The 22,358-nt window shown below is 40.9% G+C and overlaps 1 protein-coding gene across 1 annotated transcript; it reads left to right on the top strand.

Annotated features, from left to right (window-relative positions):
* Positions 1-257: 257 nt before the first annotated feature.
* On the top strand, positions 258-2,099 carry LOC110485534 (high choriolytic enzyme 1). The gene has a single exon (XM_036940208.1). It carries the CDS (start codon positions 1,140-1,142, stop codon positions 1,938-1,940), a length of 801 nt encoding a protein of 266 aa, XP_036796103.1. The 5' UTR covers positions 258-1,139; the 3' UTR covers positions 1,941-2,099.
* The last annotated feature ends 20,259 nt before the right edge of the window (positions 2,100-22,358 follow it).

The following is a 22,358-nucleotide window of genomic DNA, read 5'->3' as shown; positions in this document are numbered from 1 at the left end:
AGAGAGAGAGAGAGAGAGAGAGAGATATGGGGAGGGAGAGAGATATGGGGAGGGAGAGAGAGAGAGAGAGAGAGGGATATGGGGAGGGGGAGAGAGGGAGAATGAGAGGGGGAGGGAGAGAGGGAGAGAAAGGGCGAGGGCGAGAGGGCGAGAGAGAGAGAGGGCGAGGGAGAGAGAGAGAGCAAGGGAGCGAGGGAGAGGGAGAGGGAGAGAGAGAGAGCAAGGGAGCGAGGGAGGGAGAGGGAACGAGGGGGATATACACAGAGAGAGATATTCAGCGTCTTCTCTATCTGTTGTGTACTCACCCACTCCGTCACCACCCACTTACACCATTCACAATCCTCAACCATTTTAGGATCTCTGCAGTGCTGCTATGGGGTCTAACAGAATCAAAAACAGCATTCCTGTCCCTCCACTCTTCCATAACCCTACAAACACCAGCCCCAGACACACAGTCTATGTGTATCCAGTACAATGTCTTCAGCACAGCTAGGATTGGAATGATTGGGTATAAGGCCTTTAAAACGCCATATTAACGTAAACCGGATTATTGAATGAAATGAAATTGTTACCACTTGTGGACTAAACAGTATTGTCTGTCCTTTACCATGTTTCTAGTCACTAAGACCTTAATGCCTCAACCAGGCTACAGTGGCCTCAGAGTAGGGCAATTACAATCAGAGTTTCTGGTTTAGGAATGTGTGGGGAGAGTGTGTCTGGTCTGGTGGTGGTGCATCATAAAGACTGTAGCAGCATAGCTGGACAACTCCTACAGCTCTGGTATAGATACATTACATTACCTGAACAACTTGAATAGACACGGCTAACTACTCTGTCTGAAGATTACGTAGTCATTCTGAATGACCCATACATGCATCAGTACAGACGTTGGTTGATATGAAACTGATACAACTTTCAACTGAACAATGGGAACAGTGAAACATTTGCTACTTTGGGTACAGAGAGTGATGACCAGCCGGTTCAGCCAGTTCAAGGCTGGATTGGTCACGAGTTGAGGCTTCTGAGAATGTTGTGTCCTGTGTCATCTGGGTCTTCGTCAGGCATCCGGCTGGCCGGGCTGTCCCCCACAGCCACAGCGAAAGAGGACACCCAAACAGTCTCTCCGACTGCTAAGAAAAATGGCCTACCTTCTTTCTCTCTCCTTCTTCCTCCTCTTCCTAGGACTCACACAGGCCCACCCTCTCCAGCTTGATGAGATGGTCTTCACAGAAGACCCAGATGATCTGGTGGACATCACCACCAGGATCCTGGAGACCAACAATGGCACCACAGAGATGCTGATGGAAGGAGACGTCATGGTCCCCAGAACCAGGACTGCCATCAGGTGCTTGTGGTCCAACAAATGTCTCTGGGAGAGGAAGAAGTCAGAGAACCTCGTCAAGGTTCCTTACACGCTCAGCTCAGATTTTGACTCTTATTCCCAGGGGAAGATCAAGTACGCCATGAACACCTTCCACACCAAGACCTGCTTGCGCTTCGTCCAACGTAGCAACCAGAGGGACTACCTTAGCATCGAAAGCAGATCCGGCTGTTCTTCATGGGTTGGAAAAACCGGAGGTAAGCAGCTCGTATCCCTCGAAAAAGGAGGGTGTGTTTACCACGGTACCATCCAGCACGAGCTGCTCCACGCTCTGGGTTTCTACCACGAACAGAACAGGAGTGACCGCGACAAGTACATCCGGATCAACTGGGAGTATGTTGAACGTGGGGAGGAGCCCAACTTCGACAAAGAGGACACCAACAACCTGGACATTCCCTATGACTACTCCTCCGTCATGCATTATAATAGATGGTCGTTCAGCACTGTGTATAGGAAGGAGACGATCACTCCTATTCCTGACGCCACTGTGCCCATCGGACAGAGCTTGGAGATGTCTGCGATCGACGTTCAGAGGGTTAACAAGCTCTACAGGTGTTAAAGGGAGGGAAAAGTTGGAGCTGAATCTGATGTCTGAATTTGATGTCTGATTCTGATGTCTGAATCTGATGTCTGAATCTGATGTCTGAATCTGATGTCTGAATTTGATGTCTGAATCTGATGTCTGAATCTGATGTCTGAATCTGATGTCTGAATCTGATGTCTGAATTTGATGTCTGAATCTGATGTCTGAATTTGATGTCTGAATCTGATGTCTGAATCTGATGTCTGAATTTGATGTCTGAATCTGATGTCTGAATCTGATGTCTGAATCTGATGTCTGAATTTGATGTCTGAATCTGATGTCTGAATCTGATGTCTGAATTTGATGTCTGAATCTGATGTCTGAATTTGATGTCTGAATCTGATGTCTGAATCTGATGTCTGAATCTGATGTCTGAATTTGATGTCTGATTCTGATGTCTGAATCTGATGTCTGAATCTGATGTCTGAATTTGATGTCTGAATCTGATGTCTGAATCTGATGTCTGAATCTGATGTCTGGATCTGATGTCTGAATTTGATGTCGGACTGTCAATGTTAAAATGATCTGGCATTGTGTTGTTTGAAGGCAATGTGGGGTTAACTCATTTTGTCATGTTCATTACTTGATAGTAATGGAAATAAATACATCTCATGAGGAAGCACATAAGTCCTCTATCTTTCTTTTGTCAAGTCATTTCAGTCAATTGTCCACACTACATCATTTAGGGTTAGATTAGAGCTAGGGTTAGGGGTAGAGCTAGAGTTAGGGGTAGAGATAGGGTTATGGTTATGTGTAGGGTTAGAGCTAGGGTTAGGTTGGGGTTAGAGCTAAGGTTAGGGTTAGAGCTAGGGTTAAGGTTAGAGCTAGGGGTAGGGTTAGAGCTAGGGTTATGGTTAGAGCTAGGGTTAGAGCTAGGGTTATGGGCTAGGGGTAGGGTTAGAGCTAGGGTTAGGTTGGGGTTAGAGCTAGCGTTAGGGTTAGAGCTAGGGTTAAGGTTAGAGCTAGGGGTAGGGTTAGAGCTAGGGTTATGGTTAGAGCTAGGGTTAGAGCTAGGGTTATGGGCTAGGGGTAGGGTTAGAGCTAGGGTTAGGTTGGGGTTAGAGCTAGCGTTAGGGTTAGAGCTATGGTTATGGTTAGAGCTAGCGTTAGGGTTAGAGCTGGGGTTATGGTTAGAGCTATGGTTATGGTTAGAGCTAGTGTTAGGGTTAGAGCTAGGGGTAGGGTTAGAGCTAGGGTTAGGTTGGGGTTAGAGCTAGCGTTAGGGTTAGAGCTATGGTTATGGTTAGAGCTAGCGTTAGGGTTAGAGCTAGCGTTAGGGTTAGAGCTATAGTTATGGTTAGAGCTAGAGGTAGGGTTAGAGCTAAGGTTGGAGCTAGGGGTAGGGTTAGAGCTAAGGTTATGGTTAGGGGTAGGGTTAGAGCTAAGGTTAGGTTCAATAAATGACTGACGAATCTGATGTGCACTGGCACAGGCAACCCCTTTAGCATAAATGGTAAGACTTGTGTATAAGATACTTTAAATTACTAAAAAAAAGCTCTAAAAAGAAGACCAGAATCAGACATTAAAATAGGGCTTAGGTTAAGAGCCAGAAATTCTAAACTAAGAACAGAGGCCAAGTGCCAAGGTCAGAGCGGTGGTCTAGGAGGAAAAGTTCGGTATGAGAATCTAAATATTAAAATAGATATAGAGAGTGAGGGATTCGGATTAGATATGGGGGTGTAGGGACACAAGGTTAGGGTTAGGAATTAAACTGAAGATTTAAAATCTATAGGTTAAGCCAGGGGATGAACATGAACCTAGAGTTAGGGTTAGGGTTAGGGTTATGGTTAGGGTTGAGCCAGGGGATGAACATGAACCCAGAGTTAGGGTTAGGGTTAGGGTTATGGTTATGGTTAGGGTTGAGCCAGGGGATGAACATGAACCCAGAGTTAGGGTTAGGGTTAGGGTTATGGTTATGGTTAGGGTTGAGCCAGGGGATGAACATGAACCTAGAGTTAGGGTTAGGGTTATGGTTAGGGTTGTGGTTATGGTTAGGGTTGAGCCAGGGGATGAACATGAACCTAGAGTTAGGGTTAGGGTTATGGTTATTGTTAGGGTTGAGCCAGGGGATGAACATGAACCTAGAGTTAGGGTTAGGGTTATGGTTAGGGTTGTGGTTATGGTTAGGGTTGAGCCAGGGGATGAACATGAACCTAGAGTTAGGGTTGTGGTTATGGTTAGGGTTGTGGTTATGGTTAGGGTTGAGCCAGGGGATGAACATGAACCTAGAGTTAGGGTTATGGTTAGGGTTAGGGTTGAGCCAGGGGATGAACATGAACCCAGAGTTAGGGTTAGGGTTATGGTTAGGGTTGAGCCAGGGGATGAACATGAACCCAGAGTTAGGGTTAGGGTTATGGTTATGGTTGTGGTTGAGCCAAGAGATGAACATGAACCTAGAGTTAGGGTTAGGGTTATGGTTATGGTTAGGGTTGAGCCAAGAGATGAACATGAACCTAGAGTTAGGGTTAGGGTTATGGTTAGGGTTGTGGTTATGGTTAGGGTTGAGCCAGGGGATGAACATGCACCTAGAGTTAGGGTTAGGGTTATGGTTATGGTTGTGGTTGAGCCAAGAGATGAACATGAACCTAGAGTTAGGGTTAGGGTTATGGTTAGGGTTGTGGTTATGGTTAGGGTTGAGCCAGGGGATGAACATGAACCTAGAGTTAGGGTTAGAGTTAGGGTTAGGGTTATGGTTGTGGTTATGGTTAGGGTTGAGCCAGGGGATGAACATGAACCTAGAGTTAGGGTTAGGGTTATGGTTAGGGTTGTGGTTATGGTTAGGGTTGAGCCAGGGGATGAACATGAACCTAGAGTTAGGGTTATGGTTAGGGTTGAGCCAGGGGATGAACATGAACCTAGAGTTAGGGTTATGGTTATGGTTAGGGTTGAGCCAGGGGATGAACATGAACCTATAGTTAGGGTTAGGGTTATGGTTATGGTTAGGGTTGAGCCAGGGGATGAACATGAACCTAGGGTTAGGGTTAGGGTTATGGTTATGGTTAGGGTTGTGGTTATGGTTAGGGTTGAGCCAGGGGATGAACATGAACCTAGAGTTAGGGTTAGTTGAACAGTTGTTGATAGTTAGTCTGAACATCTATAAATCATCTGAAGGGGGCTGTCCCGATAGTGGGATTCTACTGGTTCACTCCCACTGACCATGCACTTGCAGAGTCTCCCTCCATCCTTCTTGTTCTAGACACACTTATCTTCTGGACCCTGGTTCCACAGACAGACACACACATTCTCTCTCTGAATGCTGTATGAAATCATATCTTTTGCCATAGTGGAAGCATGCCCTGCGTCTCAAATCACTCTCTATTCCCATACATAGTGCCCTACTTTTGACCAGGGCCCATGCCCTATGGTCCCTGGTCAAAAGTAGTGCACTAAATAGGGAACAGGGTTTCATTCGAGACGCTGGCCATGGACAACGTCCTATCTGTTCAGTGTCACATGTTAATGCGGATGAGGATGAGCCACATTTTGAATTACATGTAGAAAGAGCGAGCGATCTTAGGATCTCTGGTACTAGGAGGAATGCATGTCCATGTGAAAGTGCTCTTAAAATGGAACTGGGCAACTTCTTGAGTCCAGTGGAATGAGTGCATTTGGCAAGAGTACAAAGGCAGAGGAATACAGTAGATGACATATTGTGGAAGATTTCTTAAAAAGCATATGGATTCTTTCCCTTTGCCATTAGGTCTATCTCTTCCATCTAATAGCACTGGTTCTGTTATGAAGACTCACCTCATGCATTTTAAAGTATAGAAATGACTCAAAGCCCAAAGAAAATGTTAAATGGAAGCAAGGAGGTTGATTTTGCTCCTATCTTCCTTCACATCTGTAGAGCTATAATGGAGCTATGGAACACTCCTAAATCAATATGATTACAATGGAACTATAGAACACTCCTAAATCAATATGACTATAATGGAGTTCTGGAACACTCCTAAATCAATATGATTACAATGGAACTATAGAACACTCCTAAATCAATATGATTACAATGGAACTATAGAACACTCCTAAATCAATATGACTATAATGGAGTTCTGGAACACTCCTAAATCAATATGACTATAATGGAACTATAGAACACTCCTAAATCAATATGACTACAATGGAACTATAGAACACTCCTAAATCAATATGACTATAATGGAACTATAGAACACTCCTAAATCAATATGACTATAATGGAACTATAGAACACTCCTAAATCAATATGACTACAATGGAACTATAGAACACTCCTAAATCAATATGACTATAATGGAGTTCTGGAACACTCCTAAATCAATATGACTATAATGGAACTATAGAACACTCCTAAATCAATATGACTATAATGGAACTATAGAACACTCCTAAATCAATATGATTACAATGGAACTATAGAACACTCCTAAATCAATATGACTATAATGGAACTATAGAACACTCCTAAATCAATATGACTACAATGGAACTATAGAACACTCCTAAATCAATATGATTACAATGGAACTATAGAACACTCCTAAATCAATATTATTACAATGGAACTGTGTAACGGACGTCTTGGGGAGAAAGCGAGGAGGACCAAAGTGCAGCGTGGTTAGTGTTCGTCTTTTTAATAAGAAACTGAACACTTCAAAAATACAAAATGACAACCGAAACAGTTCTATCTGGTGCAGACACACAAAGACTGAAAATAACCACCCACAAAACACAAAGGAAAACAGGCTACCTAAATATGGTTCTCAATCAGGGACAACGATAGACAGCTGCCTCTGATTGAGAACCATATCAGGCCAAACACAGAAATAGAAAATATAGAAAAACTAACATAGACTGCCCACCCCAACTCACGCCCTGACCATACTAAATAAAGACAAAACAAAGGACTGAAGGTCAGAACGTGGCAACACTCCTAAGTCAATATGACTATAATGGAGTTCTGGAACACTCCTAAATCAATATGATTACAATGGAACTATAGAACACTCCTAAATCAATATGACTATAATGGAGTTCTGGAACACTCCTAAATCAATATGACTATAATGGAACTATAGAACACTCCTAAATCAATATGATTACAATGGAACTATAGAACACTCCTAAATCAATATGACTACAATGGAACTATAGAACACTCCTAAATCAATATGACTATAATGGAGTTCTGGAACACTCCTAAATCAATATGACTATAATGGAACTATAGAACACTCCTAAATCAATATGATTACAATGGAACTATAGAACACTCCTAAATCAATATGATTACAATGGAACTATAGAACACTCCTAAATCAATATTATTACAATGGAACTGTGTAACGGACGTCTTCGGGAGAAAGCGAGGAGGACCAAAGTGCAGCGTGGTTAGTGTTCATCTTTTTAATAAGAAACTGAACACTTCAAAAATACAAAATGACAACCGAAACAGTTCTATCTGGTGCAGACACACAAAGACTGAAAATAACCACCCACAAAACACAAAGGAAAACAGGCTACCTAAATATGGTTCTCAATCAGGGACAACGATAGACAGCTGCCTCTGATTGAGAACCATATCAGGCCAAACACAGAAATAGAAAATATAGAAAAACTAACATAGACTGCCCACCCCAACTCACGCCCTGACCATACTAAATAAAGACAAAACAAAGGAATAAAGGTCAGAATGTGACAGTCAACTCTGGCGGCTCAGGACAGACGGGCGACTCTGGCGGCTCAGGACAGACGGGCGACTCTGGCGGCTCAGGACAGACGGGCGACTCTGGCGGCTCAGGACAGACGGGCGACTCTGGCGGCTCAGGACAGACGGGCGACTCTGGCGGCTCAGGACAGACGGGCGACTCTGGCGGCTCAGGACAGACGGGCGACTGGCGGCTCAGGACAGACGGGAGACTCTAGCAGCTCAGGACAGGAGGAAGGCTCTGGCAGCGCTGGACAGGCGGGAGCACCTGTAGGCAGACGACGGAGAGACAGCCTGGTGTGGGGACTGCCACCGGAGGGCTGGTGCGTGGAAGTGGCACTGTAACGGACGTCTTCGGGAGAAAGCGAGGAGGACCAAAGTGCAGCGTGGTTAGTGTTCATCTTTTTAATAAGAAACTGAACACTTCAAAAATACAAAATGACAACCGAAACAGTTCTATCTGGTGCAGACACACAAAGACTGAAAATAACCACCCACAAAACACAAAGCAAAACAGGCTACCTAAATATGGTTCTCAATCAGGGACAACGATAGACAGCTGCCTCTGATTGAGAACCATATCAGGCCAAACACAGAAATAGAAAATATAGAAAAACTAACATAGATTGCCCACCCCAACTCACGCCCTGACCATATTAAATAAAGACAAAACAAAGGACTGAAGGTCAGAACGTGGCAACACTCCTAAGTCAATATGACTATAATGGAGTTCTGGAACACTCCTAAATCAATATGATTACAATGGAACTATAGAACACTCCTAAATCAATATGACTACAATGGAACTATAGAACACTCCTAAATCAATATGACTATAATGGAGTTCTGGAACACTCCTAAATCAATATGACTATAATGGAGTTCTGGAACACTCCTAAATCAATATGACTATAATGGAGTTCTGGAACACTCCTAAATCAATATGACTATAATGGAGTTCTGGAACACTTCTAAATCAATATGACTATAATGGAGTTCTGGAACACTCCTAAATCAATATGACTATAATGGAGTTCTGGAACACTCCTAAATCAATATGACTATAATGGAACTATAGAACACTCCTAAATCAATATGACTACAATGGAACTATAGAACACTCCTAAATCAATATGACTATAATGGAACTATAGAACACTCCTAAATCAATATGACTATAATGGGGTTCTGGAACACTCCTAAATCAATATGACTATAATGGAGTTCTGGAACACTCCTAAATCAATATGACTATAATGGAACTGTAGAACACTCCTAAATCAATATGACTATAATGGAGTTCTGGAACACTCCTAAATCAATATGACTATAATGGAGTTCTGAAACACTCCTAAATCAATATGACTATAATAGAACTATGGAGCACTCCTAAATCAATATGACTATAATGGAGTTCTGGAACACTCCTAAATCATTATGACTATAATGGAGTTCTGAACCACTCCTAAATCAACATGACTATAATAGAACTATGGAACACTCCTAAATCAACATGACTATAACATTTTATTTAACTAGCCAGTTAAGAAAAAAATATTATTTACAATGACAGCCTACCCCGGCCAAACCCTCCCCTAAGCCGGATGACACTGGGCCAATTTTGCGCCGCCCTATGGGACTTCCAATCACGGCCGGTTGTGATACAGCCTGGGATTGAACCAGGGTCTGTAGTGAAGCCTCTAGCACTGAGATGCAGTGCTTTAGACCGCTGCTCCACTTGGGAGCCCTATTGTTTTGGGATACAAACAAGATGTCTGACAGCTGTAACGTTGGAGAAGCTCCAGAACGGTTGTGGTCTGGGAGAATTCGTTTTTCCAAAGACGTTTCTCTTCGTTCTCCTGAGAGGACACGCAGTGACCAAACCTGATTAGATTTGACATGTTGATGTAGCATTTCTGGAGAGGAAACTGAAAGCAAGACAACACTATAATACTGTATATAGTCCATCTATGACATCTTTATAAACTCTTCATTTTTTTCAGAAGAGCTGAATCGTGGTATCACCCTCCATATAAAACTACAGTTCTCTACTGAACTACAGTCTCAGCAATAACTCCTGGACATATCTTGAATCGTTGCTGTAAAACGGGACTGCATAAATCCTCTCAAAGACCCAAAGACACCTCCAATGACAACAGTACAGTTGTACAGTACAGAGACTTGGCTTGCTTTTTCTCCCTCTGTTGCTCAGTTCGAGATGGATAGTAGTCTCTCGTGACATATTTGTTTCTGGGTTTGGAAATTAGATGGATAGATACGCTTGTCTCTGGGAACGCATATATGTTTGATGTGGGATTTGCCCATGAAAAGTAAAAAGCAAACCGGTCGGGGAGTCGAGACGAGCATCCGGGACTGCATCATGAATGCACCCTATTCCATTTTTAGTGCACTACTTTTGACCAGGGCCCTGGTCGAAGGTAGTGCACTATAGGGAAAAGGGTGCCATTAGGGATGCAACGCGGGATGCTGGGAAACAATGTCTCAGACACTCAGGGGGAATCATGTATGTGGGGGACGGACACAGGAGCACACAGCCGCCCCAAAGATAGAACCGACTGACATCTCCATATCTCTCAGCAGCCTTGCATGGCGACTGTTGGAAAAATGTGCCCCCCTGTTGACTTGTGTGTTCACACAGGGTGCATGGACACGGGAAACAGGCAGGGTCTGGGGCTCGTAATGGGCCAGATACCTTCATGTCTTGTACATCACTGCAGTGGTTCTCACAGATACAGTTTAGTAGTCCAGGTTTTTGTTCCAGTTTAGATTCATTCATTCTCTCTGTTCTCTTCTCAACACAATCCAGTGGGGTTTTCCCTGTAGTTGAAGAAGAATCAGACAGGTTTGTTAACCACTGCCAAACCCAACAGTGAAATCACATACACCACAGCTCACAGTACATTGAGTACGCTCATCCAAGCGTGGAGAAAGGGGATGGAGGGATGGAGTGGAGAGGTATTGGGTTCTGCCCCCAGAGACAAGACACTCTGGAGGGGCTATATATTGTAAAACCTCTGCCAGCTGCACCGGACAACCCTGCCTGGGTTCAAATCATCTTTGTTTTCTTTCAAACCCGTTCACTGTGCTTGATTGAGCTTACCTGACCCAATAGAACCAATGGAATAGTCCCAAAAGTGCAAACTCCATCCATCTGGCAGTCCAGACAGACTCTAATAAAACCATCAAACTATTTGAAGGGAAACCAATGCAGTTTGAACCCAGGTCTTCCACTGAGGAGCTCCACTTGAAACGTTGGACAATCCTGAGAAAGGGCAGTATTTCAACCAGCTATAGCAGCTCCACTGTCAACATGTTACAATACATGGTGGATTGATGACATTAAAATCGCACTATGTTGTAGCTGGCAGATAGAGGTGGTGGAGAAAGAATACAATGTCTGCTCAGACATGGTATTCAAATGGGATTCCAATCTTATAGGAGCAGGGTGGTAATTTGGCTTTAGCGTTTATAATAATAAGATTTGAAGTAATTCAATATAAATAATGATACATAAGTGTAAAAAGGTCATTGTCACATTGGGAATGTTTTCACTGTGTTTAGTGGGTCTATTGTGATTACCCAGATAGAGAGAGAGCTAGCCTACAGGATCAGGTTGGTTTTCACTGTGTTTAGTGGGTCTATTGTGATTACCCACACAGAGAGAGAGCTAGCCTACAGGATCAGGTTGGTTTTCACTGTGTTTAGTGGGTCTATTGTGATTACCCACACAGAGAGAGAGCTAGCCTACAGGATCAGGTTGGTTTTCACTGTGTTTAGTGGGTCTATTGTGGTTACCCACACAGAGAGAGAGCTAGCCTACAGGATCAGGTTGGCTTTCACTGTGTTTAGTGGGTCTATTGTGATTACCCAGATAGAGAGAGAGCTAGCCTACAGGATCAGGTTGGCTTTCACTGTGTTTAGTGGGTCTATTGTGGTTACCCACACAGAGAGAGAGCTAGCCTACAGGATCAGGTTGGCTTTCACTGCATATGCCTCACTGTATTCCTATAGGAAACGCCAGGATATGTAACTTGATGGTCAGTTGGTTATGAAGGGAAAACTATATTCTCCATCCTCCTAATCCCAGGTGCACATTGTCATACTGTGACATATCCCCAACGATAACAAATTACGCTGTCAACTTCTACTGGAAAAGGTATTTGGCATTATACGTATTGATAGGCCTATATTCTGTAGAAGTCTCCTTAGTCTTATGCGCGAAGACTTGTAGTTAGGAAACTTAATACAGTGATATACACTGAATTTACAAAACGTTAGGAACACCTTCCTAATACTGAGTTGCACCCCCTTTTGCCCTCAGAACAGCCTACATTCGTCGGGGCATGGACTCTACAAGGTGTCGAAAGGGCTCCACAGGGATGCTGGCCCATGTTGACTCCAATGCTTCCCACAGTTGTCAAGTCGGCTGGATGAACCATTCTTGATACATACGGGAAACTGCAGTTCTCGACACACTCAAACCGGTGTGCCTGGCAGCTACTACCATACCCTGTTCTAAGGCACATTGTTTGTCTGAATGACACACATACACAATCCGTGTCTCAATTGTCTCAAGGCTTAAACCTTTTATTTTACCTGTCCCCTCCCCTTCATCTGCACTGATTGAAGTGGATTTAACAAGTGACATCAATAAGGGATCATGGCTTTCACCTGGATTCACCTGGTCTCTGTCGTGGAAAGAGCAGGTGTTCTTAATGTTTTGTACACTCATTGTACAAGACATTAAAAGAAGAACCAAACAAAATAACTTCATATTCTGAAAGTCACACATAGGCTGATCTCTCCAGTAAAGCTGTTACTGAAGAAATATTTATATCATGTCTAGATACTGTTCATGTTAAATGATGTATAGATAATGTTCATGTTATGGGGTGGCAGGTCGCCCAGTGGTTCGAGCGTTGGACTAGTAACCGAAAGGTTGCAAGATTGAATCCCCGAGCTGCCAAGGTAAAAATCTGTCATTCTGCCCCTGAAACAAGGCAGTTAACCCACTGTTCCTAGGCCGTCATTGAAAATAAGAATTGATTCTTAACTGACTTACCTAGCTAAATAAAGGTTAAATGATGTATAAATACTGTTCATGTTAAATGATATATAGATACTGTTCATGTTAAATGATATATAGATACTGTTCATGTTAAATGATATATAAATACTGTTCATGTTAAATGATATATAGATACTGTTCATGTTAAATGATATATAAATACTGTTCATGTGAAATGATATATAGATACTGTTCATGTTAAATGATATATAAATACTGTTCATGTTAAATGATATATAGATACTGTTCATGTTAAATGATATATAGATACTGTTCATGTTAAATGATATATAGATACTGTTAATGTTAAATTATATATAAATACTGTTCATGTTAAATGATATATAAATACTGTTCATGTTAAATGATATATAAATACTGTTCATGTGAAATGATATATAGATACTGTTCATGTTAAATGATATATAAATACTGTTCATGTTAAATGATATATAAATACTGTTCATGTGAAATGATATATAAATACTGTTCATGTTAAATGATATATAAATACTGTTCATGTTAAATGATATATAAATACTGTTCATGTGAAATGATATATAGATACTGTTCATGTTAAATGATATATAGATACTGTTCATGTTAAATGATATATAGATACTGTTCATGTTAAATGATATATAAATACTGTTCATGTTAGATACTGTTAATGTTAAACTTCCAAAATGCAGAAATCATCCCAGTATGATGCATTTTGCATCACATGATGCAAAACGCAACATCATATGATACAAAACGCAACATCACATGATGCAAAACGCAACATCACATGATGCAAAACGCAACATCATATGATACAAAACGCAACATCACATGATGCAAAACGCAACATCACATGATGCAAAACGCAACATCACATGATGCAAAACGCAACATCATATGATACAAAACGCAACATCACATGATGCAAAACGCAACATCACATGATGCAAAACGCAACATCACATGATGCAAAACGCAACATCATATGATACAAAACGCAACATCACATGATGCAAAACGCAACATCACATGATGCAAAACGCAACATCATATGATACAAAACGCAACATCACATGATGCAAAACGCAACATCACATGATGCAAAACGCAACATCACATGATGCAAAACGCAACATCATATGATACAAAACGCAACATCACATGATGCAAAACGCAACATCACATGATGCAAAACGCAACATCACATGATGCAAAACGCAACATCATATGATACAAAACGCAACATCACATGATGCAAAACGCAACATCACATGATGCAAAACGCAACATCATATGATACAAAACGCAACATCACATGATGCAAAACGCAACATCACATGATGCAAAACGCAACATCACATGATGCAAAACGCAACATCATATGATACAAAACGCAACATCACATGATGCAAAACGCAACATCACATGATGCAAAACGCAACATCATATGATACAAAACGCAACATCACATGATGCAAAACGCAACATCACATGATGCAAAACGCAACATCACATGATGCAAAACGCAACATCACATGATGCAAAACGCAACATCATATGATACAAAACGCAACATCACATGATGCAAAACGCAACATCACATGATGCAAAACGCAACATCATATGATACAAAACGCAACATCACATGATGCAAAACGCAACATCACATGATGCAAAACGCAACATCACATGATGCAAAACGCAACATCATATGATACAAAACGCAACATCACATGATGCAAAACGCAACATCACATGATGCAAAACGCAACATCATATGATACAAAACGCAACATCACATGATGCAAAACGCAACATCACATGATGCAAAACGCAACATTACATGATGCAAAACGCAACATCATATGATACAAAACGCAACATCACATGATACAAAACGCAACATCACATGATGCAAAACGCAACATCACATGATGCAAAACGCAACATCACATGATGCAAAACGCAACATCATATGATACAAAACGCAACATCACATGATGCAAAACGCAACATCACATGATGCAAAACGCAACATCATATGATACAAAACGCAACATCACATGATGCAAAACGCAACATCACATGATGCAAAACGCAACATCACATGATGCAAAACGCAACATCATATGATACAAAACGCAACATCACATGATGCAAAACGCAACATCACATGATGCAAAACGCAACATCATATGATACAAAACGCAACATCACATGATGCAAAACGCAACATCACATGATGCAAAACGCAACATTACATGATGCAAAACGCAACATCATATGATACAAAACGCAACATCACATGATACAAAACGCAACATCACATGATGCAAAACGCAACATCACATGATGCAAAACGCAACATCATATGATACAAAACGCAACATCACATGATGCAAAACGCAACATCACATGATGCAAAACGCAACATCATATGATACAAAACGCAACATCACATGATGCAAAACGCAACATCACATGATGCAAAACGCAACATTACATGATGCAAAACGCAACATCACATGATACAAAACGCAACATCACATGATGCAAAACGCAACATCACATGATACAAAACGCAACATCACATGATGCAAAACGCAACATCACATGATGCAAAACGCAACATCACATGATGCAAAACGCAACATCACATGATACAAAACGCAACATCACATGATGCAAAACGCAACATCATGTGATACAAAATGCAACATCATGTGATACAAAATGCAACATCACATGATGCAAAACGCAACATCACATGATGCAAAACGCAACATCATGTGATACAAAATGCAACATCACATGATGCAAAACGCAACATCATATGATACAAAACGCAACATCATATGATACAAAACGCAACATCACATGATGCAAAACGCAACATCACATGATGCAAAACGCAACATCACATGATGCAAAACGCAACATCATATGATACAAAACGCAACATCACATGATGCAAAACGCAACATCACATGATGCAAAACGCAACATCACATGATGCAAAACGCAACATCATATGATACAAAACGCAACATCACATGATGCAAAACGCAACATCACATGATGCAAAACGCAACATCATATGATACAAAACGCAACATCACATGATGCAAAACGCAACATCACATGATGCAAAACGCAACATTACATGATGCAAAACGCAACATCATATGATACAAAACGCAACATCACATGATACAAAACGCAACATCACATGATGCAAAACGCAACATCACATGATGCAAAACGCAACATCATATGATACAAAACGCAACATCACATGATGCAAAACGCAACATCACATGATGCAAAACGCAACATCATATGATACAAAACGCAACATCACATGATGCAAAACGCAACATCACATGATGCAAAACGCAACATTACATGATGCAAAACGCAACATCACATGATACAAAACGCAACATCACATGATGCAAAACGCAACATCACATGATACAAAACGCAACATCACATGATGCAAAACGCAACATCACATGATGCAAAACGCAACATCACATGATGCAAAACGCAACATCACATGATACAAAACGCAACATCACATGATGCAAAACGCAACATCATGTGATACAAAATGCAACATCATGTGATACAAAATGCAACATCACATGATGCAAAACGCAACATCACATGATGCAAAACGCAACATCATGTGATACAAAATGCAACATCACATGATGCAAAACGCAACATCACATGATGCAAAACGCAACATCACATGATGCAAAACGCAACATCACATGATGCAAAACGCAACATCACATGATGCAAAACGCAACATCACATGATGCAAAACGCAACATCATGTGATACAAAATGCAACATCATGTGATACAAAATGCAACATCATGTGATACAAAACGCAACATCATGTGATACAAAACGCAACCTCACATGATGCAAAACGCAACATCACATGATGCAAAACGCAACATCATGTGATACAAAACGCAACATCATGTGATACAAAACGCAACATCATGTGATACAAAACGCAACATCATGTGATACAAAACGCAACATCATGTGATACAAAACGCAACATCATGTGATACAAAACGCAACATCACATGATGCAAAACGCAACATCACATGATGCAAAACGCAACATCATGTGATACAAAACGCAACATCATGTGATACAAAACGCAACATCATGTGATACAAAACGCAACATCATGTGATACAAAACGCAACATCATGTGATACAAAACGCAACATCATGTGATACAAAACGCAACATCATGTGATACAAAACGCAACATCATGTGATGCAAAAAGCAACATCATGTGATACAAAACGCAATCATAAGGGGATGCTTTTTGTATTTTGAAACTTACTTATCTTGAAAACTTGATTGACGACAACCAAAACATTTTTGGACTATGTCATCAATTGACTAATGAAACAAGTACGGTACTAAAATATTGTTTTTGGGTGGAGATTCCTTTAACCTTTAAGCCACAAAGCACAATGATCTTATCACCTAGTGCCCATGTCTCTGTACAACCTACCCCTACAACAATCTGTTTATGTTATCTCTCCATAAGCACTCTCTATGTTTGCAGTGTTTAAGCACTTTAAATCTCCTCTGAGTTTTTTCTCATGTCAGCTCTTTCCACTGAAAATGATTGATTATAGGTTTGTCAGGTTTGTCGTTTAAAGTAGCATTTAGTCTATATCCAGGGAAAGCAAGGAACTCTGTACGTTTGCAATTCTTCAATACTTTAGATCTCATATTCTGCATCAGTGTCATGTTATCATTCTCCTAGCTAAGTGTTTCATCAGACTGTTGGTGGACAAGATGGATGGCAGTCACTCTAAAAGTACATATTTGTTGGTGGACAAGATGGATGGCAGTCACTCTAAAAGTACATATTTGTTGGTGGACAAGATGGATGGCAGTCACTCTAAAAGTACATATTTGCCGTCATGGGGATATTAAGAACCTATCTGAAGGTTGAAATGGGTTATGGAATCTTAGACAGTCCTGTTCAGAAAACACTGCCAATACAGACAGACAGACAGACAGACAGACAGACAGACATGACTAGGCCTAATAAGGCAATGTGTTCTCAGTAAAAAAAAATGCATTTTCGGCACCATTGAAATCCCAATGAAGCGTAAGAATAGCATGATGTAATAGCATGAGTTTATTTCCAAAACGCTACATCCACAAACGTTTCACATTTGTGTTTTTTCATCAGAAATGATTGCTGATGTGTACATTCATGTGTGTGTAAAAATATTACTGTTCTCAGATTTTTTATACATAGATTTTAGATGATAGATTTTAGAGTTCTTTTTTTGTAAAACGCTATATATCCATTGTTGAGCAGGAATCAAATCTTTGTATCCTGTATACTTGACTGTCAAATGTGGTTGTCTCACCTAGCTATCTTATGATGAATGTTGCTGTAAGTCACTCTGGAGAAGAGCATCTGCTAAATGACTAAAATGTCCAACGTAAATGTTTTACATACAGATCTCACATTACTGTACTGAATTATTTAATATATATATTTTAACATTTCTTTATAATTTTATTTGTTACATTTGACTGTGTAAAGCCTAGCAGTACTATTTATTTCTCTGAGAGTGAGGCGGATATATAGCATTATGCAAAAAAATGAGGATTATTTGTCTCTCTGAAACCACCAAGTGATACATTTTAAACAAATACATCTCTGTCATTGAACAACCCCATGACATGATTAGACAGTGAAAAAACACACCAATCTCTTTCAGAATATCTTTAAACAATAAAAGCTAATTTAACAACATTTCTGAAAATGCATATACTGTATAGCATTTTCGAATGAAACTCTTAATTTAAATCTACCCCATACTGCAATACCAGCCCTAGTGAACAGCCTAGTCCCTATCTCGTCCCTATCTGTAGCTAATAAGTCATTACGTCCTCAAACTTCTCTATTGGCTGTTTATTTTTACAATTTGGACCGGCGCCATGTTGATATTATACAGATCATCGTAAGCCATAAAAAATATACCATACTGCCTAGACAGGAAGGAAGTCCTAGACTGCCGTTAGTTTACTCTGCAAAGACGTTATTGTAAAGCAACAAGGTAAAGACACATGGTTTATGGCCACATTATGGTTTAAGTACATTTTCCAAGGACTTAGTGGATGTTCAATCAAGTTTAAAATGTAATTGTGAGGGATAATGTTGTTGGAATAGATGTATGCCATTCACACTTCAATTATATACGATGTCATTCTTTCATTTCTAAAAGATGACTAACTCATCTTTAGATTTGCTTTTCAACACCGAGGTGAAACTTTAGGTTAGGAGGTCTGAATTCCACCATGACATGACAAGCGGACTGTGAACACCACTGCATGAGAATTACATGGCAAGGGACGACTCCATGTCACTACAACTGTCATGGCACACCTATGAATCAACTGTAGGTTGACTCAGAGTCATATTTATATAACTCTCTGCTGGTCCTAGATGGAGTTGAATGTTGAACTATGACTGATTCTTTACAAGGGACTCCACTTTCATGGAGGTGTCTCTCATGGATACAATGAGCACTGCACACCCGAGAATGGTCAAACATAAAGCAGAAATGACCTTAGGGCCATAAATACACCACTCCCACCACATAGCTCAGACACAAACACTGTTAACACACCACTTAAAGAACGTAGCACTGTGAAAACAAGATCTATGTAACACTCGCACAGAATCCTTTCACAGTACATTTTAACATCCCAGAGTGTTACAGCTAACGTTTTCACAGTATCGCCCCTGAATATACAGTCCATACAGGAGCAGCTAGCATCCCAGACCAAGAGACCCATGGCACTGTTAGCTTAGCTATCATTCCCCCTCCCAGGCTAACAGTTATGAACTTGAGGGAAAGTTTATTATTTTAACTCAGTTAGTCTAAACCTGATATTCCAATGGAATGTATTTATTTTCCCTCCACGCCTTAACGTGAAAATCTCCTATTATGAGAAGGAGAGGAAATTAATTAATGAGTTACATATCACTTTTAAGTGGTCGTGACATTAGTACAAGTCAGCTTCCGCTATTGGCAACCTATTAGCAACCTGTTAGGGAAGTTAGGGAAAACAACCCAGGGTGACAAGGCGTCTCTACGGTGATGATCGCATCACATCACCGCAAAAGGACGGCGGCCATCTTAATTTGATTAGCAAATCCCATACGAAAGCTTAACATTTCTAAAACATGTCCTGTGTTAGGAAGTACATGTTGAGGGCACTCATAAGGACCGTATTCTACAGTATTGACAGTCCCCATAAGTCTGTGTTAGTCCCAATAAGTCCTGTCTTGTTTTAACAGGTGTGTATTCGTTTTGGGGGGAGACTGACACAGCCATTAGACCATTAACGAACATGTCGTCCGTACAGGGAGTATAGGTTTCACTTTTCTCAAACGACTTCTGCATTTAAATACAACACCATGATGACAGGAAAATCTAAACCATCTGATCTCTCAGACATAAACCTTAGACCTTGCTATTAAACAAGACAAGGAAATGATTATATCGATGTGAAAATATGACCCAAAGTCAATGAAAATACTGACTGTTAGTAGTGTCTCTGAATGCCTGTAGATGAATAATATATTACTGTCTGACTGTGAAGAAAGCATCATTCAACTAAGCCATGTTCTGAACTGTGAAGGTTAAGACTCTCCTAGAGACTATGAAGCAGCCATCTGGTGGTTACCCCAGACCCAAGGCACCAACCAGTCTGGGGCTCTATACCCAGGCCAAGAGACCACTAGAGCTCAGCAAGGTACCCCTTTTAAGGGGTGATGTACCCCTAAAGCGGACATAGAAGGAAGGATAAACGGCCATATTACAACCTATTGCGTTATTTGCTCTATAACCTGCTAATTGATATGTCTTGACATCGTGATATACAGGCCTAAAGGCCGAGACAATAACAAGACAGTGGCAGAATAAATTCAACCACACCTTTGTTTTATCACAAAACCGGATAGAAACCTCTGTCTGGTGAAGTCCACTACGCATATAGAATGTAACAGACAGTTACATGACCTACAGCAGGGTCAAGCAAGTTCATGTTTCTGACATTTTCGGACCATTAAAAACTAGCGATTAAGAACCACAGAGAGTTACCAGCAAGATGCAAAAAACAACAGGAGTTGCCTCCACTTAACATCATCACATCACCTTTGCTTAGTGTAATACAGTGACAACTAAAAGAAACCAAAAACAATTTAGTCCAATCAACGTAAGCTAAATATGATGTGGCTGATTTCTGTGTGTGCGTGTGTGTGTGCGTGCGCGTTCGCATTCATCATACTTGTAGAGAAAAGCCAATGCCATGTTTTGTATTATTTTTGGTGGTAAATTATTTTGGGAACCCTGGCTCCCCTCGGCATTCATGAATACACACCACTGAGTCATAGGGGGTTAGATGAGAAGATATGGGTATGAGGGTGTAAGGGTAGAAGATTAGTGTCCTTTTACTTTAAGGTCTGATGTTAGATATACTTTTTATACACGGTGAGAGTGAGACAATCATCAGGTTGATTCACTGGTTGTATAGTAGGACCCTGCCGGTTCACATAGGTGACCTCACAGAATGCCTGGTCAGTAGGGGTCAGGGTAGAGCTGTTTTGAAATGTATCCCCCTCTCACTCTTTTTTCTGTTGCTCTCTCTCTTTTCTCTCTCTCGGTCTTTAAAATCCACACTGTACTCCTTCATGCAAACCACCCATTTATTCATTCCTCTATCGTGTTTAATTAAATCGGAATTACACAGACCTCCATGGTATCTAAATAATAACAAGGAAAAAAGAGATACATTGAGTGGGAGGATAAAATAAGCAACCTTACTTCCTGTATTGCCCTAGATTGATTTCCTGGTGTGTTAACTGTAAGCCAGGGTTTGTGCTACCAGTGCATCCCTCAGGGCATAGTCCTACATTCCCTGATTCTATACAAAGCCCAGGTGGACAAAGACAGTAAAGGCTACACACACACACTCTCAGTCACACACGCGTAAGCCTGCTTGACTGTACTGAAGTAAAACAGCCAGTTAATCACAGAGGTCCGGTGTGATTAATTTGATTGAGACAATAAACATTTTCACTTCTAAAATGAGAGGACCCTAAGGAGCCTCGCTCTTGGAGCGAGGTTTCTCAGACCAGCCAGTTGGTTTTCATCTATGACCTTTGTAGTTAAATACTGTATATTTATAGAATTATATAGAAAGCCTAGTCTGGTCAAAGTTTGGGCAGCGTTTTGAAAATAGCATGATTTCCTTTGGTTCTTTTAAACATCAGCCTGTGGAGTCCAGAGACCACATCCTAAACCTCCTGGATGTTGTTCCATGACCTTGGAGCTCGTTGATCAATCACAGTGAGGAGATTGTTCCCCCGTCTGCAGTTCATCTCCTTTGAGTACTGACCAGACCTGGGTTCAAATAGTGTTTGAAAATCTTTCAAATGCTTTCAGTGTTTGATTAAACCTGCCTGGAGTGCTATGGGCGGGGTTTGCACTTTTGAGACATTTCTATTGGTTCCATTCCAACAGGCAAGCTCAATCAAG

This window comes from Oncorhynchus mykiss, chromosome 13 (genome assembly GCF_013265735.2).
Source record: "Oncorhynchus mykiss isolate Arlee chromosome 13, USDA_OmykA_1.1, whole genome shotgun sequence".
Taxonomy (NCBI): domain Eukaryota; kingdom Metazoa; phylum Chordata; class Actinopteri; order Salmoniformes; family Salmonidae; genus Oncorhynchus; species Oncorhynchus mykiss.
Note: the sequence above shows the minus strand (reverse complement) of the source record. Positions and strands in the feature narration are given on the sequence as shown.